This window comes from Sodiomyces alcalophilus (genome assembly GCF_042370955.1).
Source record: "Sodiomyces alcalophilus JCM 7366 unplaced genomic scaffold ACRALscaffold_7, whole genome shotgun sequence".
Classification (NCBI taxonomy): Eukaryota; Fungi; Ascomycota; class Sordariomycetes; order Glomerellales; family Plectosphaerellaceae; genus Sodiomyces; species Sodiomyces alcalophilus.
Window position 1 is genome coordinate 9203 of NW_027263538.1, and position 26051 is coordinate 35253.

The following is a 26051-nucleotide window of genomic DNA, read 5'->3' on the forward strand; positions in this document are numbered from 1 at the left end:
TTTAAGAAGTTATAGTGAGTAAGCAAAAGTGATAAGTAGGTAACGCGCGTAGGTGGCTAAGAAACTACTCGTTATTAATACTTACCCACTATATTATAAATCACTATTTGCTAAGACCCACTATACTAAAGGAAGTGTATTGGCGGCTGGCGTTAGTTAGGCGTTGTTACTACGGCTCTAGCCGGATTATCCCCACCCTAAATTAAATGTTTTGATTAAATATGACGTTTCTTCGTTTTAGTAATTAAACTCCTGGCCCACGAGCTGTTCACTTAATTTCCATAGTCTCTCGGCTTCGCTCGGGCTGGTGGCCCAAGGTTTTACGCGGTCGGTCCACGGATCAACAAGCTGGCAGTCCTCCAGATAGGAGCCGTTGTTGGCTTATACGCAGTTGTTAGTGAGGCTCCGGGTGCATTAAGCAGGGAAAGCCAGTCAAGACTATACCTGCAATGGCTGGATCGAAACAAGCGTATACGTGCGTCGCTGTACCCTCGTCAGGAGTAACAAAAGGGAACGACGTTATCCAACCTCGGGCGTTCCCCAAGGAACGATGGACTTCAACTATCAGGGAGGCGTCAATTATCTCTCCTATGTATAATTTGGGGGGGCGTGACAGGACTTACGCAATGAAGGAAAATCTGCCTCCCAGTTAATGTGATCCCCAATTTGCGTACTGATATTTCCCGGGTGCAGACTGAAGGCCAAGAGATTGCGCTTCGTACCCAACTTTTGGGCCAAGGAAATGGCCATAAGCATGTTGGCAGTCTTGGACTGTCCATAGGCTCGCCATTTGTTGTACGTCTCTCCATCCTGGACGAGAGAAATCCATTAGCTTAAGCGGCCAGGCGTCTACCGAGTAACCCCTTGCCTAGTAAACATACCCTAAAGTTATAGTCCGCAAAGCGGATCGGACAGAGCTGATGACCGTCGCTGCTGACCATGACAATGCGAGGCGCTGTCGACGCGAGAACCTTGTCCATAATGAGATTGGTAAAGAGGAACGGACCCAAATGGTTGGTCGCAAACTGACTCTCATATCCGTCCGGCGAGAGGGCAAAGTCAGTAGCCATGATGCCTGCATTGTTCACGAGAAGGTCAATATGTGGGACGTCCTCCCACCCATTGACCGTCCCTGCAGCAGCTCGGACGGAAGAGAGGGACGAGAGGTCGAGCTGGAGAATGCGCGTCTTCGTAAGCGATCCAGCAGTCCTTTCAGCTGTCAGGGCGTCTGCCGTGGCCTGAACCTTGGCGACATTGCGTCCTGCGAGAATAATAAGAGAGGGCTGCGAGGTCGCTATGGCCTGGACAAAAGCGGAACCTAGGCCGGATTGTGAGACACCTGTAACAAGCATAACTTTTCCCGCGATCTGGGGAGCGTAGAGGCGGACTAGGTCGCTGGCCCTCTGGCTGGCAGACGCCTCGCCCTTTTGTGTTTGGGAAGCCATCGATGGAAATCCGCCAATAAGTGTATACCGGTTGAAAGAAACAACACATACGCCTTTGGTGAGAACAGGGTCGCATACAGAAACTGAGACCGTGTCGTGTCCCCCTCGACTGCCTATATAGATCAAGTCTACGTCTGTTTCGACTAACTCCGATTCGGACTTTAGAAATCTCGGGCCAATCTACCTATGTCCGATGTCACGGTCGTGGAACCTTATGGTCATATTCGTCCGCTTCGTCGAGATCGGCAAGCGCAACATTCAGTCGAATAACAGGCTAGAGATTGAGCCGTTCGGTCGTGCCATGTCCTTCATGGCCGTGGACCTAATTCAACTGGGCAATTTCCGAGGCAAGACCATGCACCGCGTGATGAGGGAATGTCTCGAGTTTCTCGAGGCCGAGACCATGATTCCAACTAATCCATCCCGTGACCGTATACCCTATCTCCGAGATACAGCGTGCTTTCCGAACCATGCAAGCGGGCAAGCATCTCAGCAAGATCGTCATCAAGCCGAACCAGGCCACCCGTAACCTCGACTACCAATTTGGGGCATTCCTCGATTTCTGATTTCTTCGTCATGTTCTCGTCGACCACCGGGTTCCTGAGTAACTGACCTCAAGCCAACTACGCCGCAGGTGGATCGTTCCAGGACGCCTTCGCGCGGTTCCGCACGTTCCCAAGGCCTCCCCGCCGTGTCTATTGACTTGGGGATGGTTAGATCGGTCGGATACGTCGCGGAGACTAAGGGGGTCGCAGAGCGTCTAGCGAACACTGGGTATAGGCCGTTGGAAGAGGACGAAGTGCTGAGAATCATCGAGTCGGCGATCGATCCGTACGCCGGTGCGACAGCAGCCCGGCCGACACAGCCAGATCGTCACGGGGCTGGCGCCGTTCAAGAACGTCGACGACATTGTGTGGCCCGAAGAGTTGCGGCTCGCCAGACTTCGGCGCCTCCGAGTTCGAATAGAAAGGCCACCGGTGGACGAATAAGGCCAGCGATTCCTTCTAGCACCTCCTGTCCAAGGCCAAATTTATGGATGAGGCTGTCGGGCACGTCGCCAACGCCATCCTCAATAAGTTGGCCGAGATGTCCATGCATTGAATCTCGGAGATTGATAACAGTCAGGGACTGAGCAAGTATGGTGTGGACTCTCTGGTGGCCGTTGAGTTGAGGAATTGGCTTGTCGGCCGGCTACAGACCGAGATTTCCATCTTTGATATCTTGCAGAGCGCCTCGTTGATGGCATTGGCGGAGAAGGCGGCTGCGGCCAGTAAGTATGTGATCAAGGCTGGCCTGGCACCAGCGGCTTGAGAGATGACGGTTTGCTTCTCATGCTCGGCTCCTCTTGTGGCTTTTGCATGCACGTATATACAACATGGAGAGCCTTTGTTTGCTCCTGCCTTCTTACTTCACAGGTATACCCGTCAATGTGGGCGCCGACTTTTTTATAGAAGCTATATCGGTATGTTTTGTGACTGTGGCCAGTATTCAAAGCCATATGGCGTCGGGGCTAGAGTTTCATTCAATGTCATGATAATATATCTATGTCGCAAGTTTATATCTTAGCTCGTCTTAGTCGTAAAAGAATCCACGCGGTGACTCTGTAAGCGACAATGCAACCTGCTAATGCCCCGACATTTGCTCTGGCGTTCGTATTCAACTGGTAAAGGTCAAGTACATCTTGTCCGGTTTGGATTGGGCACTCTCCTGTTGGTAGCCTTTGTGTCGCGGTGCATGAGAATGTCACACCATCAAGGCTGAATGGTGCCAGGGCTCTCGCAGCGTAGCGAATAGGACTCAAGTAGTTGAGTGCCTGAAGAAACTCAGGCATGTCGATAGAGAGTATGCCTGCCATGGTCTGTGCAAGCGATAAGAAGATGCTCGTGAGGTTGACCGCGAAGCCGGTGTGGCCAAAAAGAGTGTTGAACATAATGCCGACACTCTCGCCACAGCTGACAATGGCGAAGCAACAAAACACGCTGACGAAATACATCTCAGCAGTGCGTGGGAAGCCGACGGCCAAGACGGCCAGAACTCCAAAGAGTAAGCAGCTAATTATCTCGAACGGGATCTCGAGCAATGTGTAGCTTGCTAGGAAAGCCTCGACGCTATAGACCCCGTCGTCGTCTTCGAGGTAGAAGACATCGCGCTCAGCGGGGTATATGGCCACGTTCTGCAGCATGCCAACGAAGTAGAAAGAACCAACTTGTTGCACAAAGCCCATCCGGTTCTGGACTGAAATGAGGTCGTTCTTAAGCGGCGCGAAAAACAGGGTCAACACCACGCCGAGGCCAACGACCTGCATTGTACGTGCGAGAAGGAGGGGCGGCTGGCGACGGAAGTTGATGAGGGCTCGTTGGATGAGAAGGGGCGTGGTGCTGATGAAAGGCGCCCGCTGGCGCACCAATGCGCCGAGTTCTGCCGGTGTCGCGACAACCACGCCATTTTGTAACTGGCGCATCTCCGGTGTGGGACCCTTGTGTTCCGAAGATGTGCAGCCTCGTGGACCAGTGGCGCTGAGACTGCAACAGTCAGGGCTATTGGGTTGTCCTTTGTCGACCGTTGGCGTCAAACCCATTCCAAGTGGCCCTTCATCTGCCTCTTCGACGGGGGTTAAACGAGGCTCAATGACAGTACTGGGAGCACGGCTCTCCCCTCTTGCTTTTGCCCCGTTGACATGCGCTTCCCAGGCGTCCACCAGCCGCTTCACCCTTTCTCTACTCGCTGCCTCGCGATCGGCTTGTTGCAGGTCAACCATGATAAGGTCGAGGGCGAAGTCCGCTGGGTTCGTGTGGGGAGGGCAGTCGAACCCCAGGCGGTGAAAGTAGGTCATCATTTCCTTGGCTGGTCCTGCGTAGGCGGAAATCCCACCCCGGGCAAGGAGCAGGACATTGCCAAAATGCTTGAACAGGTCCGACCGGGCCTGGTGGATGGTGAGAATCAATGTCCTGCCTTCGATTGCGAGACCCTGAAGCACTTCCATGATGGAGTTGGCGGTGAAGGCATCTAAGCCGCTTGTCGGCTCGTCGAGTAATAGGACGCGTGGGTCGCTTAACAGCTGTACAGCGATAGAAACTCGGCGTTTCTCGCCGCCTGAGATTCCCTTGATCAGGTCGCTGCCGACGAGATTGTCCGCACAGTCCTTTAGACCCATCTTAAGGAGTACATCCTCGGCTCGGCTGTTCTTCTCGTCTCTGCTCATCCAGGAAGGTAGTCTAAGCCCCGCGGCGAAGCGAAGCGTCTCGCGCACCGTGAGCGAGGGAAGGAGCCCCTCGTCGTCTTGGCAAACATAGGAGCAAACGGATCGAATCACAGAATTGGATGGTACGGCCCCATTGAACGTAAGCTTTCCGGATGGCTTATACTGTGTTCCCATGGTGTCGTGAAGTCGCAGCGCCATCGCGTTAAGCAACGACGTCTTGCCGCTGCCGGACGGTCCCATGATGATGTTGAGGACGCCTGCTTGGAAGGTGGTGTTGACAGGGTTGAGGATTCTCCTAACCGGCGACTTCTTTCCGAGAGGCGAGCGCTTGTGCAAGTCCAAAGCGAAGTCGTCCAGTCCCACGTCGATTGTACGGACTTCGGAAATAGCTTTGGCCGTTATTTTCTCTTTGCCCGCCGATAAATCGGTATCCGAGCTCCTCGCTCGTGCGATGGTCATCGTAACAGGGATAAACTGGAGGCCAATCGCCGACAGTATGGAAAAGAACAAGACGAAGGCCACCAGGACAAGAATGGGTCGCCACACCCAATTGTCCGGAAACCCGAGCGATTCCATGACGAACTCCCCTGTGTACTGGTTGCAAGCAGGGTTGGCTCGCCCGCCCGGGAGGGGGCAGTCGTAAAACGCACCTTCAAACTCATTCCCGCAGTAGGCACTGAAGGCGTAGTACTTCCGTTTGCGGTGAAGGGTTAGTGACAGACCGACTGCATGATTCGCATTCAGGGAGGACGCCTTACGGTATACGTGATGTACTTGAGCCACCGCACATAAACCGGAATGCTTTCCGCCTGTACAAACATGCCACAGGCCATGCTCTGCATAGTGTACACCAAGTTGGCCATGAGACTGGCGCCTGGGAAGTGTCTGACTGCGGTGATGCATGCCATGGCACACGTCATGGCAATGTAGTGGTTGAGAAGCGTAATCGCGAAAAACACGAAGAATTGATTGACATCTCTGTCGAAGCCGGCCATGAAGTAAAAGATGACAGAAAAGAGGAACGGGACTGGGAAATCTTCGGTGAGCAGCCGGGCGAGACGGCGGGAAACGAGAAACGGAATCGCATCAACGCAGTTCTCTGTGCGTTCTCGGTCAAATGTGGGCATATCGATGCTGAGTCGATATATTTCGAAAATGAGCATGAGATAACCCTGCAGTCCTGCAGCAGTGTACAGCGCGCCTTGCCGGGATCGTATGCCCGAGTCGTCTCGGGGCAGGTCGTAGAAGATGTAGCCAGTGGCGAGACCCATCAAGATGGCCTCGACGATTGCTGCAAGCATACCCAAAGGGTCACGATAGGTAACCTTGAAAGTCCGATGGGTTAACATACGCAGTTGCCGACTGTATGTCGCATGGCGAGTCGCTTCAGAGCTGGCTGACTCCCTGGACGTTGAGTCTGGGATCTTCTCTACGGGGAGAAATCGCCTTTTGCTTTCCTCATTCCACGCATGACAAAGTCTCCCTACTCGAGCGGTGCTTTCCGCTTCAAGCTCGGGTGTTCGGCTGTCGACAGCAGCTAGATCAATTAAGTGTTCGGCAGGATTGACAAACGGCGGGAGCTGGAAACCCAAAGCTCCGAACCAAGCCACACATTCGCTGGCTCTGCCCGAGTAGACGGGACTCCCTCTGGACAAAAGAATAAGGTTGTCGAAAAGGTCCCATATCTCGGACCGGGGTTGGTGGATCGTGGTAATAATCGTCCGTCCCTTGCTAGCTAGGCTTTTTAGGGTCCTGACTAGCTGAAACGCACTTGTCGCGTCAAGGCCGGTCGTGGGTTCGTCGAGAAACAAGACAGAAGGATTGGCAAGGAGCTGTACGGCGATGCTGACCCTTCGCTTCTCGCCTCCTGAACAGCCACGATGCTGGCGGTTGCCTATCCTTGTGTCGGCACATTCCTTTAGTCCGAGTTCGAGAATGACCTCTTCCACGATTTGTGCACGTTCCTCGGTCGTAGTGGACGGGGGCAGTCGTAGATCGGCAGAGTATTGCAAAGTTTCTCGGACAGTCAGAGCTGGGAGCAGAATATCCTGCTGCAGAACGTAGGCGTGCCTTACGCTGTGAATCCCAGAGTGGCCATTGAAGGTGACGAGCCCGTCCTGCGAGAGGCGAGAGCTGACCATACGTTCAGACATGGTGTTGAGCAGGGTAGTTTTGCCCGAGCCACTACCGCCAATAATGGCCGTGAGGGTGCCGGCAGGGAGGGATGCACTGACATCGCCCAACAATCTTTTGAATTGGGCTTTGGTTCGGAACTTCTGTTGTGCCAGCTGGGGATAGGTCGCAGGCTCGAGCCAGGACGGTGCGGTGTCGACAGTAACGGAAAGCCCTCGGATGTGGACGTCAACTGGTTCAACGTCGTCCAGGGAGATGTGGCCCGCCCTGGACAGGGAGACGCGACCATAATTGGATAGGTCATTCACGCCGCTCGGTTCTGTGGATGTGGCGATAGAACTTGTGCGTTCAACCTTGTCGATGTCAATACCGACCGAGGACATATTGTCGGGTGTACGTTGAAGCCCCTGGCAAGTTGGCGAGCTGTGCTCTTGTCCTGCATCACTCTCGGGAGTTGTCGTTAAAGCCATGTTGAGCTGAAGCGGCTGGGCGACTGGGCGCCTGTGGTGACCGGGGTGACTGGAGCGTAGGGAATTTGAAGATCCAATATCACCACCACGAGTGACAGGGACATTCTGTTCAGGAGTGCGGGAAATGAGGTCAAGGCAAGGCGTGAATCACTAATGCTGTTTTCTGGCATTCCAGCCGCAGTGGCGTTGGATGATGTACGAGGGCAAGAAACTGCACTGCGTCTTTACCGGTGCCATGGCCGTCGCCAGGGGGTTGCTGGTCGGTTGATGCTAGGCTAAAAGGCCAGATATCGAGCGGCAGTAAAAGGAAGACGAGAAGAGCAGAACAAAGGGACCAAGGAATCGGGGACACCAGGACTAATACAGCAAGGGTCAATCGAGTATTATTACAGAATAGATTTTAAGGGATTCTGATGTAACCTGCCTTGTCAATGCGACATCAACCTTACCCACATTGGTATAAAAAGGGACGAACGCTGTGCCTCGCTTCCCACCACCTGGGTTCCTACAGTACTTCGTAATCAAACCCACACGTGTATAGTGAGACCTCGCTTAGAGTGAGCCCCACATGTCCCAACCGGACGTAAGGTGCCTGGGAGGTACCTACCCCTCATTCGATGATTCCCACCTGTATATAATCCCACCTCCACCCCCACGCACGTTGCGGGGCTAAACGACGTGGTGCCGTTTAACTCCAGTGTCTCGGGACCATGAGAGCAACATCGTCAGCTTCCAATATCCGTTCCAGACTGGGGCTCCGCTCGAAGTTCTTCAAGAAGTCGGCCTTTATAAACGAACGAAAATTCGGACATTCATTACTCGGCCCGGACAGTCTTGAGATGTCCCTTGGAAATCAGCGGAATGCGGAATCGGAGTCGGTAAGTGATGCTCACATACCTAACTAAAGGGACATCTCTTAGAGGCCAGGACTACGGAAAAGAAAGGAAACCAGGCGCAAGCGAAATAAAATGCCTGAAACATGGGGACATGCCATGGCCTTTAGACTTTGATCAATGTTTCCACCGCCATCGAGACCCCGCGAACTTCTCGAGTCTCGACGGCAAAGCTACCGCCAATGAATAGACATCGTCCTTCGTCATGCTCACATGATAAAGCGGACATGGTTATACGTCACATACATTTAATTGGACAGCATTCTTTTGTTGACGAGGCAAGATGGCAGAGAAGTCTATTATTCATGATCCAGGAAAAGTATTTACATCGAGCATCGAACGAGCCAACGTACGCGTTGTCCCTTGGTCCCTTATCCTCTTACTTCGGAACCAATTCGCTCTTCTCCCAAGATCTCCTCTTAAACGTTCTGTGCAATCTTTTTTGGAAACATTTCTTACTGGCAATGACCTTATTGTTGTATCCTTGCTCACGCTCCCGAAGCCCACAGCCTTGGGCAACCACTGTTGAGTTTATATCCGCATCCGTCTCTTAGTTTTTGATAAAAGACGCCAGCTGTCGTCCGTTGACCTCGACGCATTAGGCCACTCCTGTTACTCTCTCGATATATTCTCTAGTACTCTGAGCACGAATGCTATTTTTCCTCCCGTGAAAGTCAAGACTTTGCATTATCGTTCCAGTTCACATCTAACCCAGCTGATGTTTACAATTCTATAACATATACTATCTTGGCATCGCTCCTTCTCTGTTCCGCATTCAAGCACCGGTACCCTCGAGTGGCTGCAAGCTCGATCTGTGGACCCAGGTAGAAGACACTTCCCGCTAGAAGATACTTCTTTGGTTACTTGCGAGGGAGAAACTCCCCGACTGCCTCTAAGGCAAAGCACGGCTGTCAGCAGCAACGCCAGCCGGGTGCTTGTGGACAGCCCTCTCACAACGCTGTCGTCTTTGGATACACTCAAGCCCGGGAACTAGACAACGGCCTCGATGAAGCCGTCCTTAAAAGATCAGACGACGTCAGTAGGGTCTGGGGTGGACCGGAGCAATCCCCCTCCCTCTTGGTTATTGTTAATTATATTTCCTTTTGTGTTTCGTTCGGTTTCGGATCTCTTATCGTTGCCTTGTATCATATATATTGTTTCTAGCTAGGCACGGCGTTCTCGGTGCCAGGCGTGCACGACTATCGTCCCTGTGTCTGGCTGTACATTGAATCTTGAATGAAACTTATACTCATCCGAGCTGCCGCAAAGCATATCGTTCTTTATACTCCGGGAGGACAGAGCTATAGGCGTCACAGCAATACAGGACACAAGCTAGACGACGACACAGATCGTCGAGATCATATTAGGCTCGTAGAAGGCATTATAATAGTTATATATTAATATTAAGATAGTCGTAGCCACTTCCTATGATACATCACCCATAACGTACTAAAGCTAAGGTCGATGGCACGGGTATCCCACACTTATTTTCCTATACTGCTAGTTATCCTTTTTCCAACCAAGACTAGCCAAGACCATAAGCGGTATGCCAAGGTCGTCTCCATGCCACCTTCCAACCAACTATCCTTGGCAACTAAAGGGGAATAAGCGCTGATTGGTCGCCGACCCATCGCCCACACTTTTCTCCCACAACCCCTCACTTCTTCCGATCCTAATAAAGGTTCCTCTACGTTGTACACGTACTTCTCTTACTGACTTTTCGTTGTCGCGTAAGAGAGACACGTCCAATCCCGGGAGTCAAATGTGTAAGGACGACGTATATAGGTGCATCCTTTACTCTCTACGGAGTTATCTGCTAACATTTTCTATGGCCATAGTTAGGCCCGTAGGTCCTCGGCATTGTCCAACACCGGCTTGCCCGGCACCAATTGCTAGGACCGCCGTATCTTGGCAATGCCAACCCCCACCCCTAGGTACCTACAACGTACGTTGTAGGTAGGCTACCACTTCCACTGCGTACATAGATACAAAATGTAATGATAGTGATTGTGCAAAGCAAAGGCAAACAAAAAGAGTGAATGAAACTGTTATAACCCCGAAACTCCCTTTATGGTACGTGGTTCGTCCGGGGAGACCTAACATCACGATACCATCCGCAACTAGGTATGGTACTTTGACTAAGGACACCCAAGTTGGGTGGTACCTTAATGTTACCTGTACAATGTATGTACAACGTACCTATGTACCACAATGTAGCTGTGGACAGGGACTACCGGTAGCCAAACAGCACTAGCTTCGTCTGGGCGTGCGGCACCTCCCACCTGCAGATGATTACCAGCTACAGTCCCCGTCGATGCATCCCGTGTCCCGGTTTCCTAGCGCATCAGTGTTCCCCCCTCTCCATAATGTCTTTCTACCATAAGACGATCTCCACCCGGACCTGCTGCATTCCCTTCCACTTCCTCTTCTCGCAGCGATCGGTTCGTCTCTTCCCTCGACGGCCCGTTGCTGGGCTCGATTGACCCGGCCTTTGCTTCTTCCTCTCTACAACTGACTTGCCCTTAGCTATCACCCAACTCGTGACTTGCGTCGACGCATCTATTAACAGCACAAGCGACCAGGCAGACGACGCAAACACATCCTCGAACATATCTCCTCTCCGTCCAACCTCGCCTGCTCGACCGACGACCTCCTTAACCTTGGCGAATTCCTCTGCCTCGTCGGAACCCGGTGGCATGATATTATATTTTGCCAAAAAGAGAAAAGAACAACAAACATGGTGATTTCGTCGAATCCCATATCAGCTGCCGAAAGAGAGTTCGACAATCGCGGGTCGTCTTCAAGCTTCTACCATGAAGTTTCCCGCGCCGGGTCGTCCTCATCAGGATATGCGACATGCAACGACACAGCGGCCGCTTCGCAATTACCCACGGGGCAGCTCTCCCCCATCAGCAACTGTATAGAAATCCCTTCGCTCGAGTCGCCGTCCATTAACCCGACTGCTCCTCCCCTCTCCTCGCACATAGATTCCGGCAACAGTGAGCAGAGGGAAGACGGGGAAGGAGGGGGAATGGACACCGATATACCGTGGGACCAGGGTTCTGACGACGCTTTAGCGGTACCGAAGCTGGAACTGTCGGACGATGACTTCAAACTAAACGATGTGAAGGAAACCCCATCCCTTCACGACGATACACATGGTCCATCCCCGAACCAATCAAAGCCAAAACGACCGAGGGGCCGGCCCCGCAAACACCCACCGACGTCCGCAGTCATTGCAGGCAAGGTCACCAAGGGACGGTCGAAGACGGGGTGCATTACTTGCAGGAAGCGGAAGAAGAAGTGTGATGAGGCGAAGCCTCGATGTGAGCAACGCCCATTCGCACCAAACAGCCTTTCGGGACATCTCTGACATTGGGAATAACAGGCATGAATTGCGAGAAGAACGCTGTGCTTTGCGAAGGCTATCACGAGAAGAAGCTTTGGAGGAGCGGAAAGGAGAAGGCCAACGATGGTACGAATTCCGTGCATCAGAAAATGAAAAATAGAAACCCCCGATCTTTGGGAGTTGCCATCTAACGAACAGGCCAGATTATCAAGGAACCGAAGATACTCTGGTTTTCAACATGCAGCCTCTGTTTCACGGGGTTGTCACCGTGGAGGACAGGGTATTCTGGAGGCATTACTATGTCAGCCTGAGCAACATACTCACGGTTGAAGGCGAGGCGAGAAACGCCTTCAAAGACATTATCCTGCCCCTAGCCAACAAGCACCAGGGTGTGATGCACTCCATTCTCGCCATGAGCAGTAAGCACATCGACTACGAAACTCCGTACGGCATTAAGCTATTGCGACAGAACCCGACCACTAGTCGAGAAGCGTTGCAGGAGAGGTCGGAATACCACCACAAGGAGGCGCTGGAGTCGTTCCACGCCGATATTCGACGCTCGGGGGACGAGAAGGAAGTGGACCACGGGACCATCCTCTGTGCCCGGTATGCCCAGATTCTCTGCCTGCTTGTCGGCACTCTCATTGAGGGCAACCCGCATGGCGAGCATCGCGTGCATCTCCGTGGCTACCAAAGGCTCATTCAGCAAACCCCGCCAGAAGACCCAACTTTTCTCGCATTTATTACCGAGTTCTTCCAGTACCATATCTATGCCGACGAACTTCTCTGGCATCCGGGAATGGACTGCCCACGTCTTAGCGATCACGACTGGGCACCGCATGCCGTCATCGAGTCGCCACGGCTCTTGGGCGTCGCCGACGGGCTGTTTCGGCACCTCAGCAACATTGCAACTATCAAAGACACGATCCGGAGGAATATCTACCATGGCTCGGAAACACGTGTCGACTACCATATTCTCTGGCAGGCACAAGAAATACAAGAGGCCATCGAGCAATGGTCGCCGTCGTGGCCCGCAGGGGACAGTCGGCACCGGGTCGGACTCATCTACAAACACATGATGTTCCTACATCTATTTCGGGCAATCTACCCACCAACCACGCCTGGGCAATTGCCCCGGATGCCTTCGAACCTCGTCACAGCTAACATGCCATTTTCCCCCAGCGAATTACGTCGCGCATGGCAATCGTCTCGACCACTGACCGCCTCGAGCTCCTCTTCATCACCCAGCTTAGGGCCAGCGACTGCGTCTAGTTCATCGATGGTGTTTCAACAGCATAGTCCCCCGGGGTCTCGAAATCCGTCAAGAACGAGCTCGATGCACGAATCGGATCAGACTCCTTGCCGCGTAGATGAGCCAACGTCCCAGCAGAAGCCGCCACCTTTGTCCGCTCCTATCCGACGGCCGCCGCATCATGATGCTCGAATCACAGCCGCCGTGGAAGAGTCGTTAACATTGATGGAAGGATTCAAACCATCGGACCCCGCACTCACTCTGCTCCTAGTGCCTTGCCAGATCCTGGGAGTTGCTTGCTTCGAACCAGCACAACAGAATCGAATCCTCTCGGTGATCAGGCAGGTCCGTGGTTATACCGGACTCCGTAACTGCGACAGGGTTCTCGAACTCCTCGACGAAGTATGGCGTTTGATGGAAGAAGGAGAGTGGCTGTCCGTGTGGGACTGGCAGAGTGTCGCCCTGAAGATGGGTGCCGACTTTCTTTGCACCTAGCCAGGCCACCGGTGCGTAACAGCACGAGCTCCATGATGGGCTACATACCTGTGCTAGGTCGATGGACTACTGTGCTTCCTCGGTCACTCTGGCGTTGTTTCAATCGGTCAAGGTCGTGCAATTTTTTTCTGGGTTATGTTTCTGTCAATGCACCTCTTGTCATGTTTGGGTATACCCTCCCGTGTTGTTTTCCTCGCTATTTTGCATCGTCATATCACATCATGATCATCATTCTGGCGTTTGACGATTGGCCACGGGCTATGAGGAGTTCCACGGGCTAGCATATGCTCCAAGACAACATGTCTCGGTGCCGGTGTTTTCTTTCTTCCCTTTGTTACTCTTTTGCTTTTTTGCTTCCCTTCACATTCAAGCTGCAACATGCTGGCATTTCTTGGCGTTATATACCCCAACTCAAGACAACATGGTCGTCACGTCGCAGACCACTGACCAGTGCTGGCCGAATGCTTGGCCCCAGGCGACAGAGCCGACTGGAATATGGGTTGCACCGAAACCAGTATGAATTTAGGATGTTCGCGTGCCCTATTAATGACCATTTTCTTTTTTCTCCTTTCTTTTATCAGCTGAACAATAGTACTACCTAACTATTGTGTTTAATAGGTACAGAGATTGACATTAAAGATAGACCCGGCTCTATCTCCCAAGGTAACGTATCATAATGGCTTAGGAAATGTTCGGTGGGTGCCGTCATGGTTCGTGTGAGCCAGGTAAGGCGATATAATAAGCGCGAAAAGACAACAAACTCCATCACCCAGGATACATTCCCCGGTCCTCGCCTGGAACCAATTTCACGGCTACGCCATCCTTCCCTTGCTTCGTGATCTCGTAATGCCCTCCAAGCGCGAGGTCCTTGGCCACCAGCTCCCTCTGGCGGCCGAGACTCTCAATGTCAGCGATGCGGAGAATAGTCGCCTCAAGGTGCTCCCGGAAGTCGGGCTCTGCGCAGATCTCCCGAAAAGCATGGTGCATTGGCACGGACGACGCTCTGACTTCTGAGCCTGAAGTGATGGAGAAAAGGTTGAGGCGGTCCATTTCACGAATGAGGTCGGCACGAGTCATGATTTCCTGAGCGATATGCAACGGGAATGAAGGGAGCCTGTGGCCAATGTCCGGGTCGTACGTGGCTTCCATGGACGCCTCTTTATCGACCAGAGCTAAAGCGAGAACCATGGCCGCAGCCTGTCGCCGTTCTGTCAGTCCCTTTTCGGTTGGATACCGGGGGGTCACGAGGGCAAAAAAGGGGTCAGGGAAGGGGGAGATGGCAAGTCAATAGACCCAATCTTCTTGGTAAATAACTTACAGCCCACTTCTGCTGATTCATTACGTCGTCGTCCATCTCCGCGCCTAGTATCCAGCACTGATTAAGAAACCATCTCTTTTCGATATCGCATATCCTCCTGCAGGTAGCCAGCATATCCTGGCTCTTGGCAACTCGGTTGAGGAACGACAGTCGACCGCCGACGAGGCCATACACTTCTTCAAGTTGGCCGTGGGTAAGCTGCTCCTTGAAATACTTTAACCTGTACTTCTGCAAGGCTGTGATGGCCTGTTTCTTTGGCAGGTCGAAAATAGGCAGGACTTCCATGCGAGTAGCAAGCTGTTTCAGCCTCTCGTACACCCAGAAATCGTCGCTGTTGAACACCATTGTCACGAGATTAGCGGCTGCCCACTGTTCGGCGCGCTGCTGGAGCAGTTCAATCAGATCTTTGCCATCCTCATCGTCGCGGATGAGGTGCATCTGGTTGATGATGAGCACGAGAGGTTTCTTCCGTTCCGCGCGCTTTATAATGGCCACCTTCTCGAGCTTGTTCAAGGCCCGCTCGATATCCAAGAGTGCCGTGGAATCTCTGGGTCCCCGTTCGCTGAAGTAGCCACCGATGTAGTCCTCGTGGAATTCGAAGTCGAGCGCCTTGCCGAGGCGAATGCGGACTATCTCGAGATCGGCATGCGCCTCGAACATGGATATCCCATCACCATCAATCTTGCGCATCGCTTCAATGAGCATGCTGCTCTTGCCGGTACCTTTGTCGCCGATGATCAGGTGGTAATGGCCGACTTCTTCTCCTCTGATGATTTCGTCGATACGTTTCTGCTCAGGCCGCAACACCCACCGGTTGTCGGCGTCGGCGGGCGACATGGGTACTTCTTTTCCAATAGCGGCGAGTTCGAGGACCGGATCGCCAGGCTCGAAGGCATGAGCCATCTTCTTCAATATTATGAGCTTGTATGACTTGTGATAGGCATAACCAGCAATGGCGAAGCCTGCGGCGAGGACGAGGATCGAGGCGAAGGACGTCGCGGCGGATTCCAACATCTTTCTTGGGAGTGACGGCTCCTCCTGCTGGCAGGGGCATGCCATCCGGGGGGGTTCTGGATTAGACTGTTGGGCTGCATCAGTCAGCGCACGCGTACTAGGCATGACCGAAGAGATAAAACAGTTCTCCTTGGACGAAACGGGTTGAATGGTCCAGCCCGTCGGCCCCGGCCACATCATTCCGGGGGTTCTGGAGCGTTCTTCCGCGCAGAACAGTGTCATGTTGCATCGGGGAAGTTTCGATATCGTAAGGCATGGCCACTCAGCCCGAGATTTCGGAAAGGACGGTGTTTTCCCGTGCAACAGAATCGAGGCTCTTCAAATTTTCGAGACACGGTATACAATGCCTGCCCTTGCTTTGTAAATTGCTGGCGCTCGCATGTTCGTCCATTGGATACTTTTTGCCGTGGTCGTTAAGAGTAGCGTCGCCTGTCCTCGAGGGACATCTAATGCCAAGGGCGTGTCCCACGCGTGGTGTTGCTAATATCGCCATGACCGGAAAAAGGCTGCTCAGGGTGCGGATTTCGACACTTTCCCCGAGCCCAAGGAAAGAAGAGGTGGAAGAACAGAAGAGACCAAGAAGAAGAAGAAGACGATGATGAAGAAGAAGAAAGACACATAACGTACCATTTCTCATTGGGCTTTGTGTGGAGAAGGTTGCCCGCAACCGGGGGCTCCGAATACCCAGCCATGGCGCAGGAACATGTGACCCTGCTGTCATTCGCCTGCGCTGCAAGGGGCGCAGGATCGGCCAAGGTTTCAACGAAAGCCGCGCCATGACCCCAAGCTGCGGCAGTCGACTTCGGTCCGTTGATTCTTCAATCAAGTCATGAAGCGATAATTGGTCCGAAAGAGCGTCAGCCGGGAACGGCGAATGGACTTGGAAAACCACAAGGTGGAAAGCGTCTGGAAGAATGGGAAGGCTGTTTGACATGGGCCTGTCTTATTGGTGGGTGGGCTCTTGTGCCACGTGTGGCTGAAGTGGCGCTGATGACAAGATAGCTGACACACCTTTCCAACGTCACTTCATTCTTACCCAGTTCCTTCTTGAAAGCATTCTGCCATCTAAACCTGGAATTTCACGATAGATTCGCAATATATCTCTACTATGGGAGTGTTCGATTGCTTCTGAGAGGTGCCATTCTCTTAATGATGTCGACTACCTAGTTAGTAGTTGGCATAAGCGGCGGAATGACGCCTTCTCATTACCGGTGTCACAGCTTGCTCTACCGACCAGGCATACACAGTCGCCACGCTATCTACTTCACCGCTATGGTAGTATATATGCAGACATGCAATTCCCAATAGACTCTGTTCGGGACGAAGCGCGGTGTCTTGATATAGTGAAAAGAGGCAAGTCAGAATCCGAAGCCTCAGCGTTTCACCGTGATGGGAAAGGGCACATTCCTGATCGGATCTGATGAACCACACGCTGCGTCACTAAACGAGCGTCTCCTTGACTCATTGGGCTTATCGATTTGTCTGCCTTCATATTACGGAGCGTAATGACGGCACCCGGTAGCCTCGCTATGACCTGCGGGCATAAACACATGTCTCCATGGTTGCTTGTTCCTTCCGGTATTCTCCTTTGACCGAGCACTGATAAACGCTCCTTGGAAGGTTGCCTACCTCGATAGGTGGATAAGTGCTCGATAATACTCATTACTCATTATCTCCAGCCCAGCCACCTTACGTGCCTTCTTAGTTTTCGATGAGCTATCTTCCTGGTCTACCTCTTGCCTCTTCCACTTTCCCCTTCTCGGTTCCTTACGAGAGCTAATCATACACAACGAATCGACAGAATCAACGGCAGCAAAATACACGCTTGCTAGTGGGCTGTGGCACTAGATCTGCTCCTCTTAGGATAATCTTGGGTTCGCATCACGACCCAGTACCCTCACGAGGGAACCTTTATTGCGAGACTTCCCGGATGGAATTGGGAGATGATCACCGGCTTTCCTCAGATACCGCTGAGAACCAACTCTTCTAGTGCGAAGAGGAGATCGAACGCAATGGCGACAGACAACGATCTCACAATGAGACAAGTTGATCAAGAGATGGCCTCTTTCCGAACGGCTGGAGGCTCCGCCTTGATGCCGCTACTCCTAGGCTTTCCGGGGAGAGAAATTTCAGGTGCTAAAACAGACGGGCATTGCTGGGCCGGCGACTTTGACGAGCCTGATGTCATTGCGTATCCAGACGATGTTTCCAAAACCGAATTCTATCAACATCCCCTAGCCCGTGAAATGGGACTCTCTCTGCAGCAGCAAGCCCGCCTGGGCTTGGTTATTCCCAAAGAACGTCGCAGCAGAGACACCGTTTATGACTACGATACTGGCCCCGAAGAGACTGGCGAGCTGGAACAGTCATCGGATAGGGCTAGAAGGTCGTCTTCAATGTCCGTTTCTCGGGGTTCTAACATGATGGTCAAGGTCAAGTCTCTGGCACGACTGAGGAGCTCATCTCAAATGGAGCGGGACGGGCTGCTGTCCATGGCTGACCTTTTAGAGCAGTTCCCCCTTCCCCAAGTCCTATCCGAAGACCAACCCAATAATCCGTGCTGTCCTGGAAGGGGTAGGTCAACCTCGACAAATAAACCAAAGGGGTCTATCCCGACGGCGACGGATGTACGCGCCAAACGCACAAAGAGGGTGAAGAAGACGCAGATTTCGAATCCAGTCAATCCTGTGGCGGGAGTTGGGCCCTACTCCAGTCCTGACCTTGGAAACTATCCCTTTGGTTCAGCCCCTTCCTCAGCGTCCACAAGCCCTGCTCTCACCCAAATGCCGCCCATCATCGCGAGCACATCGCACGGCACTTGTACGGCTGCTAAAGAAACACCACCCGTACCACATGCGCCCGAAGGCTCTGAGCGAGGGCCCAGATGGACCTTTAAACTAGCACCCCCGCGACTCTCGGCGATGGAGTATACACGCCTATATTTCCTCGAGAAAGCCTGGGCGGAGCGCGAAGGGCGTGCTTGCAAGATGGCCCCTCCCGTCACCACGGCTCTCCATACCGAGCATTACGAGAAGTTTATCATCCTACCCAAGATACCACCGGGAATCCCACGTCAACTTGTGAAAGAGCCGCTCAAATCGACGTCTTTGGGATATCGAGCGCCGGCGATGACTTGTCCAGTCCCAAATTCACGCGAATCATCAGAGTCAACTGACAATAATGCTCCGAAGTTGTCCTCAAATCTCAGCGTCATTCCCAAGCAACTCAGTCCAGAACTCGGCACACCAATCAGCATGAACAACGACATTCGACATCCTGACGCTCTAGACAGGCAGACGGAAACCACTCTTCCGGGCATTGTAGGTCTCGGTATCCGACAAGCAAGCAAGGACGCATGCCCATTGCCCGATAGCGGCTCATGTCTCTCTCCTCCTAATACCACAGCTGCCTTCACCTGTCCCAAGGACAGCACGGGTGGTGCTATTCAGCCAAGTCAGTTGACAGGAACACAGCCAGATGGACACGGGGGCGAAATGGGCGCCGCAAAACTGCCCATCGCACCGTCAATGGCAACCTTGGGCGTCAATGATGATGCCACAATGCAAAGTTCGATAGGTCGTGGAAGAGAAAGACGGCCATGGACGGCTGCACCGACGCGGACCCCCCCCAAAGTGCCCCGGTTCGGGGGACACGGCACGCCACCCGCTTCGGATAACATGATCCCAACAGCACAAGCCCAAGGCCCAGTGTCTACACCACTGACCTGCAAAAGGCAAGGACGAAAGCGAAACGAAGGACATGAAGACATGGCCGGCCAACAGCAGTCCCATGAACTCGATGAGCAGAATGATAACGAATGGACACTACCCCTGACCCCTGCGCCTAGTCGACCCCTGCCGGTCCTCCCTGCATTTGTACCAATGTCGCCCCTGAAGCTGTCAATATCGTCATTGGCATTGTGTGAGACTGCACAGGAAATGCCGTTCAAGCTACAAGGGACTTCACGATGGTCTAGAATCATACATGAATCTCTCAGAGGCAGACCACAGGGACAGGTGCAGGAATCCTCTCATATCGAGGAGTGCGACTGGACGCATTCCCAGGATCCCTTCACTGCCTCGTCTTCTAGAACCAGACTATCTGATCCTTTCATGACGCAGGGCCATCTTAGTCTTCCTGGACCGGATGGAGATGCTATAGCCGCTGAACCGGTACCGTCTTCGATTTTGACAACGACCCTTCGCGTCCCGTCACGTCTTGACGATTTTGTTGCCTCTCCATTGACTTCCGGGTCCCAGTCTAGACAGACTCCCTGTTCCCAGCCGCCAGACCAGTTACAGGTGTTACATGGCGACTTGCCCGCGTCTTGCCGCCTCTCTGGATCCGGCAAAACATCTTCTCCTCAGAGACAGGCTTTGATTACTGATTTCTTCCCTCTGGCAGTCCGAACGGGCGCAGTTGCCTCCGGTCAGTTTGCTCGTCACGTTCGACATGGGGAGGAGGTGCCGTCGTCGATGATCATCCGAGATTTGCATAGGCAGATCGACCAGTTTCCCGCGCTGGAGGCAATGTTCAGCATGGTCAATGTGAGCGGAGCAGGTCAGGCCAATATTAGTGTTACGCAGGAGTCCCGACCAGGTACTGTCGCATCGATGACAAGGGCAAGCACCCCTACTCGGCTCGATCCCGGATCGAGGGCAGACACGACGCCCACCGATCTATCGCGATGTCCCCGTTCGAATCCCTTGGTTTCCGATGACGAGTCCAAAGGCGAAATTCCTCTAGAGCCTGAGTATGGACCTGGCCCGACGATACGAACTGGTCCCTGCGCACTATCTGACAAGCCTTCGATCGGATCAGACATGACGGACCAAGTACCCGGCTCCGCAAGATTGTCAACACCCCGTTCGAAAGGCAGCCCGCGGCGGCTCTCTCGCATTCCCACTCGAAGCACTCCGACCCCTGCCTCTCGTCGTGCTGCGACTCAACATGGCTCGCCGCGTCTGATGAGAAGCTGCCATGACGGTACGCTTACCTCTATGCCTCCCCCCTCGAGCTCCCATGGTACCGAGCAACACCCTCAATCTCGAGGTCTCTTATCTCCGGACGAGTTTATCGACACGGGGCCTGTTCGCGTCGATTTTTCAGTCGCATCGGACGGAGCTACAGTCTCCCGATTGACAGCTGGAGTTGCTACGGTACAATCCAAATCCCATGCTCTGTCCGATCAGCCCATACGGGGTCCACAACAGGGGAGCCCCGTTCGGAAGGTTGATATAACATATACAGCCGTGTCGTCGCGACGTCGAATGGATCCTGTGCAGAGCGACGCCGAGTGGCAAAGGCAAAAAGAGAACAACCCATTCCGACCCACGCGGTCATTCTCCCCGGCTACTACACCATTGCCGCCTGCGTCGCCTAGCAATCCGGCCAGATTGGGGAGCCATGGACAAGGGCAGAGAAAACGGAACCCAGGTGAGGGAATGACGGGGATGGCCCAATCGAGCAGTGTCCCTTGCCACGTATCGGAAGATAGTCTGATCGATGTTGGAACCTTTCTGAGAGAAGAAGCGCCCCGGGAAACAATGCAGGAGCAGCCTCAACGCTCCAACACAACGTCGCACCGATTCCTAGGGATATTAAGGAAGGGAATAAGGGCTGGCGATATGGATCCTAAAGGGCCGGGCAAACAGTAAGCAGTTTGTCTCTTCATTCTGGCATGACTTGTTGCGCATAGAGGCGCTGTGGCCAATGTCGCCCATGCGACGGCATTTGTATACGAAGTATTCACCATGCTGTCTGCTGTCACAGGAGAGTCGCATGTGAATGGCGAAATTGTTTACCATTGGCAGGACAGGACCAAATAGTTGCGTTAAAACAGAACCCGGAGGTATTTTCTGTAGAAAACCTCGAATCGGTATTCCCAAAGTCGTGAATGAAGAACATGATGGGTATTTCCCCTAAACGCCCGCCCGACCGTTAAATACATCCCTGCTCCCGACATCAGGTAGACGAAGAACGCTTCTCCAACATCTGCTTCCACTTTGACATACACTGCAACCGGCTCCGGGCACGGTTTAACCGACTGCTGATTTCCTGCCAATCAATCAACTGCTCCACAGGTCTGTCATAGAACGGATCATCGGGCTTGGCTGCTTTCGCAAGCTCAATCGCATCCATGGCTTCGCCGACATGCATCCTCAACAACGCCTCCTCCTCGTGGGACCATCGGTCAGACGCTCTGTTGTCGCCGCAGATGATGTAGTTGCGGTACCTGTCACGTAGGTCCTTTGGATGTCGGTTCAAAACCTGGGACCACTTCGCCCACTTCGTCCCGCCTTGCGCGACCAACTTGGAAAGCTGTTCCTCTTCCTCGGGGGTCCAGTGGCCTCCGCGCGCCTTGAAGTTATGGAACCTCAGGCGGCAGAAGTCGATAACCTTCTGGCGTGGCTTGTCGGGGCATGCGGCGGTAATGAGCGCCCAAAGCCGACTCGTTTCCGGGCACAGCGTGGGCCTACCGACACCCATGCGCTTTTGGATGAGCTCATTTACTTCCTTTTGCGTCATCTTATGGTCGTCGCGGTACTTCTCGACTGCAACCGTGATGCGTTCGATTTCGTCCCTTGTGAATATTCGTGTGCGAGAACCCGAAGCACCCGCACGTGTTGAGGAAGGTCTTGGCGATGACGGCTGCGCTGAAGGCGGCTGCGATGATGGAGTCTTCGAGGATGACGCCTTGGATGACAACGCATTCGAGGATGACGCCTTGGACGACGACGCACTCGAGGACGACGCCTTCGGCGGTGTCGTCTCCGAGGAGGCCTTCAAGGACGGCGACTGCGGCATTAGCGGCTGCGACATTGACGGTAGTGGCATTGACGGCTGCGATGCTGAGAGACGTTTTGATGACGAGGGCTGTGATGAGAAAAATCGTCCCGAAAAGCGACTCGTCGAGGGAGGCTTTTCGGGCTCCTTCCCCTTCCTCGCCGACTGAGACTCGGCAAATGTCGTTTTTGCCCGCTGCCTTCGTTTGCTAGAGCCCGGAGTGCTGCGTACACGGGACGGAGGAGGCGATTCCTCGCCGGACGAGGGAGGAAGGTGGTATACGTCGTTAGTGGCTCCGTCAGAACCCCCGTTGTGAACGATGCGTCTCGTCTTGTGATTCGGAGACTGGGAGGGTTGGTCTTCTTCGTCTTGTAGCTTTCGTTTCTCGGCCATACGAAGCATAGTTGGAGGTGTCATGGGTGCATCGTTATCCGTGCTCATTCTGCGTCGCATGGTGGGAAAGTCGCTGTGTTCCGAGTTTTCTATCGTTTCGCATGTCAGAAGCAGTGCATACGAGCTTGGTATGGTGGGAAAGAGGAAAGAAAGAAGAAAGAAGAAGAAGGAAAAAGAACTTACCGCTGCCCACGTTAGATGCGTCATTGCCACTGGTATCCGATTCCTTGTCGCTCTCGTCTCCGTTGACCTGCTCTGAAGCTGAAGGTGGCGCGTGTCCTTCATCGGCGTGATATTCAACCTTTTCGTCTTCGGATTCTGATTCCGCTGTCCCATCGGACAATAGCCCTCCATTCCCATTGACTGCAACTCTTCCTTCATGCTTGGATTCGTCGTCACTATCGTCGTCGGATTCCGAGCTCTCCTCTCTATCGGTGATTCGACTTTCGTCCTTGTTGCTTGCGATTTCTCCATGATCGGCATCATCGTCGCCATCGTCGCTACCATCGTCGCCTCCATCGCTGTCATCCTTATCGCCGTCATCGTCGCTGTCATCGACGCTACCACCGTCGCCGCCATCGTCGCTGTCCTCGTCTTCTGAATCGTCCATGGCTTTCCCTGACGCGCTGGCTGGAGCTGCAACGAGTCTCTGGCTTGAAAAAAATCCGATGTCTGGTGCAAAGTCGGACCATTCGTTCTCGCTGACCTCGTCGTCCTTCATTTTGGTAGTGATAGCGAGATGAGATTAGCGAAGTGCGGGGTTGAATAGGAAATAGAAAGAGGCAGAAAAAAGAAAGTCGCGATTTGACGCGTCCTGACCGGCGAATAACGGTGGGGCTTGTTCGCGGACCGGGCATCTTATCATCACGTGACCTACACGCAAACAACAAGCTACCTAGGTACGTACCTAACCACAATCGTACGAATACGAAGAGAACAAGGAGACTGAGCGCCAAACAGGAGGGGACTCTGTAGCAAAAAGTTTCTCTTTGCTCTATTCATCCTGCATCGATTTATATGATGCAAACTTTTCACAATCAAATAATGTACCGGAACCGGCGACTCTCATCACCTAGCTCCGCGAGCTCGTCCTCAGACAAATGCTGCTGCTTAGGTGGCACATATCCGGCATCCCGACGTTGGTTCTGTCGTCTCAGCCAGTACCATAAGAACCCGTAAATGCACGTTCCCATTCCCACCATAGCCAGGGTCGTGGCATGTCCGCGAATGTAGCGAGGCCCGTCTATTGTCGGGCTACACCAGAAGAAGTTGCGGTTAGTCATGTGGCTAGGGTGGATCGTTCGGTCTGCCCGTTGGAGTGATGGACTTACTATATAAAGGGAGCCATGATGCCTGCGCAGTTTCCCATGCTCAGCTGCATACCATTGGCAGTAGTACGCTTGCCGTATCGGGGTGTATTGTTCGGGAGCTGGTCATCTCTCATCAGCACTCTCCCTCTTTCGGAGGACGGTGCGAGGATAGTTAAAAGGGAGGGTAGAACATACCCAAGCGAGCGGCAAGCCAACAACGACATACAAACCAGCGGCAACAAAGAAGCAACTGTTTCGACGGTTAGCATTCTTACTGGTTCCCCCAGCATGGGAGCGTTTGATGAGGCCCGTACCCGAGGTAATGCACTCCATGAGGGACTGGCGAGATGAGTAGAGCATAGCCAATGACACTGATGGTTCCGAAAATGACACAGAAGAGCCCTCTCATCTGTGTACGATCCGAGAGGAATGCCGTTGCCATGTATGTGGCTGCGCCGAGGAAGTAACACGGCACAGTCAACAGCTGAACTTGCTCCACCGTCCAGTCGCCCAAAGCATGAATGATCGTAGGGAGGAATGCCGAATACCCTAGGACAGCAGCGCTCCTTGTCAGCGAAATGGGGGGCATTCACTATAGTCGGAACCTTGGATTTTGACCTGGCCCGATCCTTTTTATCCTTTGGAGTCACTCACCGTACAGCATCGTGTCAACGCCGAATTGTGCAATGGAAAACAACCACACCTTCCAGTCTCGGAACGCCTTCATCATGTCGCGACGACTAAACTCCTGCGCGCTGGCCGTGCTCCCATACTCCCTGCGCAGGCGCAAGGTCATGATTTCTCTCTCCGCCTTGTTGAAGAAGTAGGCTGTCGACGGGTCATCGGGCAGTGCCCAATACGTGATGACGCCCAAGATGACGGTCGGTAAGCCCTCGATGATCATGATCCATCTCCAGCCACTCATACCTCGGATACCGTCCATGTTCCCAATTGCGAATGCCAACAGGCCGCCCAAGCCACCGGCAATGGCGGCAGACACGAAGAGGTAACCAACGCGCAGGGCGAGCTCATTCTTTGTGTAGAAGAAGGTGAGGTACACGGTGAGGCCGGGAAAGAGCCCGGCCTCAAACGCTCCGAGGAGCAGGCGGCAAGCAAGCAATGCGCCATAAGAATCGACAAGACCTGTCAAGGTGGCGACGATGCCCCACGAGACGGTAATGAAAGCGATCCAGCGGCGCGGGCGAAATAGCTTCAGGACCAGATTGGAGGGGATTTCGCACAAGACGTACGTCACGAAGAGGATGGACACGGCGACCTGGAACTGGTTGCCGACAAGACCGAGGTCCTCTTCGAGGTTGTAGAGCCGTGCATTCCCAATATTGACCCTGACGAGACAGTGAGCGAAAAAGAAACAACGGAGGAGGTACTGTCTACCTCGGATAAGGGGTATATAAGATACTAACCGATCAATAAAGCTGTTAAGATATAGCAACATAACAAGGGGGATAATGTACAGATCCAGCTTTCGGACGAGCTTCTTTTCCACGGCAGCCTCCGTGGGACCCGACTTCTGAGTCGCGTTTCCCGGGGACCCCGACTCAGTATCCGGGACGAGATTTCCACGCAATGGTCCCGCCTCGTCAAGTCTCTCCTTCTCCGAGGCAGAGGTATCGGCTGTAGGCATCATGGCCGTTGGTAGTCGTTTAAGATGTCGAGATTCGGCGGCTCAAGAAGCGTATTCCCCTGTAAGAGAACCGCCCAGCCAGTCCAAAATGACTGGACGGATAATGGGCGGATACCTTGGCTGAAGAGAGATTCTTCGCAAAAAAGCGACGGAAATGGCGAGTGAAATCGTGACTATTGTGAAGTGCTATAACATACGAAGTATGACTTGCTCTAGGAAGCTAGTACAGCAGGTCGTCGAGATGCTGCTGGGCGTTGATACAGCGGTCCCGAGACCAGTCGCCAAGGACCGGCAGTTGAGGCATATAATAGGTAGTGTATGTATATGAGATGATCGAATAATCCCG

The 26051-nt window shown here is 53.3% G+C and overlaps 10 protein-coding genes across 10 annotated transcripts; 3 read left to right on the forward strand and 7 right to left on the reverse strand.

Moving 5' to 3' along the window:
- Positions 1–237: 237 nt before the first annotated feature.
- On the reverse strand, positions 238–1445 carry ACRALDRAFT_2021589 (uncharacterized protein; the record flags this gene model as incomplete). Its single annotated transcript, XM_071020065.1, has 4 exons — positions 238–380; positions 445–561; positions 624–810; positions 882–1445. 4 exons carry the CDS (start codon positions 1443–1445, stop codon positions 238–240), a joined length of 1011 nt encoding a protein of 336 aa, XP_070872192.1.
- Positions 1446–2769: 1324 nt separating this feature from the next.
- On the reverse strand, positions 2770–7163 carry ACRALDRAFT_1052184 (uncharacterized protein; the record flags this gene model as incomplete). The annotated part of the gene is made up of 2 exons (XM_071015720.1): positions 2770–5337; positions 5406–7163. The coding sequence occupies 2 exons, from the start codon at positions 7161–7163 to the stop codon at positions 3001–3003; spliced, it is 4095 nt and encodes a 1364-aa protein (XP_070872193.1). The 3' UTR covers positions 2770–3000.
- A 1630-nt stretch (positions 7164–8793) lies between these two features.
- ACRALDRAFT_212742 (uncharacterized protein) lies at positions 8794–9379 on the forward strand (the record flags this gene model as incomplete). The annotated part of the gene is made up of 5 exons (XM_071023937.1): positions 8794–8810; positions 8843–8863; positions 8924–8957; positions 9041–9248; positions 9333–9379. The coding sequence occupies 5 exons, from the start codon at positions 8794–8796 to the stop codon at positions 9377–9379; spliced, it is 327 nt and encodes a 108-aa protein (XP_070872194.1).
- A 602-nt stretch (positions 9380–9981) lies between these two features.
- On the reverse strand, positions 9982–10841 carry ACRALDRAFT_212741 (uncharacterized protein; the record flags this gene model as incomplete). The annotated part of the gene is made up of 5 exons (XM_071023936.1): positions 9982–10035; positions 10250–10281; positions 10343–10360; positions 10395–10479; positions 10539–10841. The coding sequence occupies 5 exons, from the start codon at positions 10839–10841 to the stop codon at positions 9982–9984; spliced, it is 492 nt and encodes a 163-aa protein (XP_070872195.1).
- Positions 10842–10880: 39 nt separating this feature from the next.
- On the forward strand, positions 10881–13239 carry ACRALDRAFT_1072280 (uncharacterized protein; the record flags this gene model as incomplete). The annotated part of the gene is made up of 3 exons (XM_071017957.1): positions 10881–11469; positions 11532–11618; positions 11696–13239. 3 exons carry the CDS (start codon positions 10881–10883, stop codon positions 13237–13239), a joined length of 2220 nt encoding a protein of 739 aa, XP_070872196.1.
- Positions 13240–14004: 765 nt separating this feature from the next.
- Positions 14005–15571, reverse strand: ACRALDRAFT_2111483 (uncharacterized protein; the record flags this gene model as incomplete). The annotated part of the gene is made up of 2 exons (XM_071023523.1): positions 14005–14436; positions 14558–15571. The coding sequence occupies 2 exons, from the start codon at positions 15569–15571 to the stop codon at positions 14005–14007; spliced, it is 1446 nt and encodes a 481-aa protein (XP_070872197.1).
- A 262-nt stretch (positions 15572–15833) lies between these two features.
- Positions 15834–17105, reverse strand: ACRALDRAFT_212738 (uncharacterized protein; the record flags this gene model as incomplete). The annotated part of the gene is made up of 3 exons (XM_071023935.1): positions 15834–16051; positions 16199–16477; positions 17003–17105. Coding segments are annotated over 3 exons (600 nt in total), but the record flags the coding sequence as incomplete, so codon positions are not given.
- Positions 17106–17583: 478 nt separating this feature from the next.
- On the forward strand, positions 17584–21399 carry ACRALDRAFT_1072278 (uncharacterized protein; the record flags this gene model as incomplete). The annotated part of the gene is made up of 2 exons (XM_071017956.1): positions 17584–21224; positions 21270–21399. 2 exons carry the CDS (start codon positions 17584–17586, stop codon positions 21397–21399), a joined length of 3771 nt encoding a protein of 1256 aa, XP_070872199.1.
- A 136-nt stretch (positions 21400–21535) lies between these two features.
- ACRALDRAFT_1072277 (uncharacterized protein) lies at positions 21536–23471 on the reverse strand (the record flags this gene model as incomplete). The annotated part of the gene is made up of 2 exons (XM_071017955.1): positions 21536–22839; positions 22934–23471. The coding sequence occupies 2 exons, from the start codon at positions 23469–23471 to the stop codon at positions 21536–21538; spliced, it is 1842 nt and encodes a 613-aa protein (XP_070872200.1).
- Positions 23472–23787: 316 nt separating this feature from the next.
- On the reverse strand, positions 23788–25705 carry ACRALDRAFT_2110862 (uncharacterized protein; the record flags this gene model as incomplete). Its single annotated transcript, XM_071023499.1, has 6 exons — positions 23788–24004; positions 24082–24179; positions 24256–24310; positions 24375–24609; positions 24715–25406; positions 25485–25705. The coding sequence occupies 6 exons, from the start codon at positions 25703–25705 to the stop codon at positions 23788–23790; spliced, it is 1518 nt and encodes a 505-aa protein (XP_070872201.1).
- Between the last annotated feature and the right edge of the window lie 346 nt (positions 25706–26051).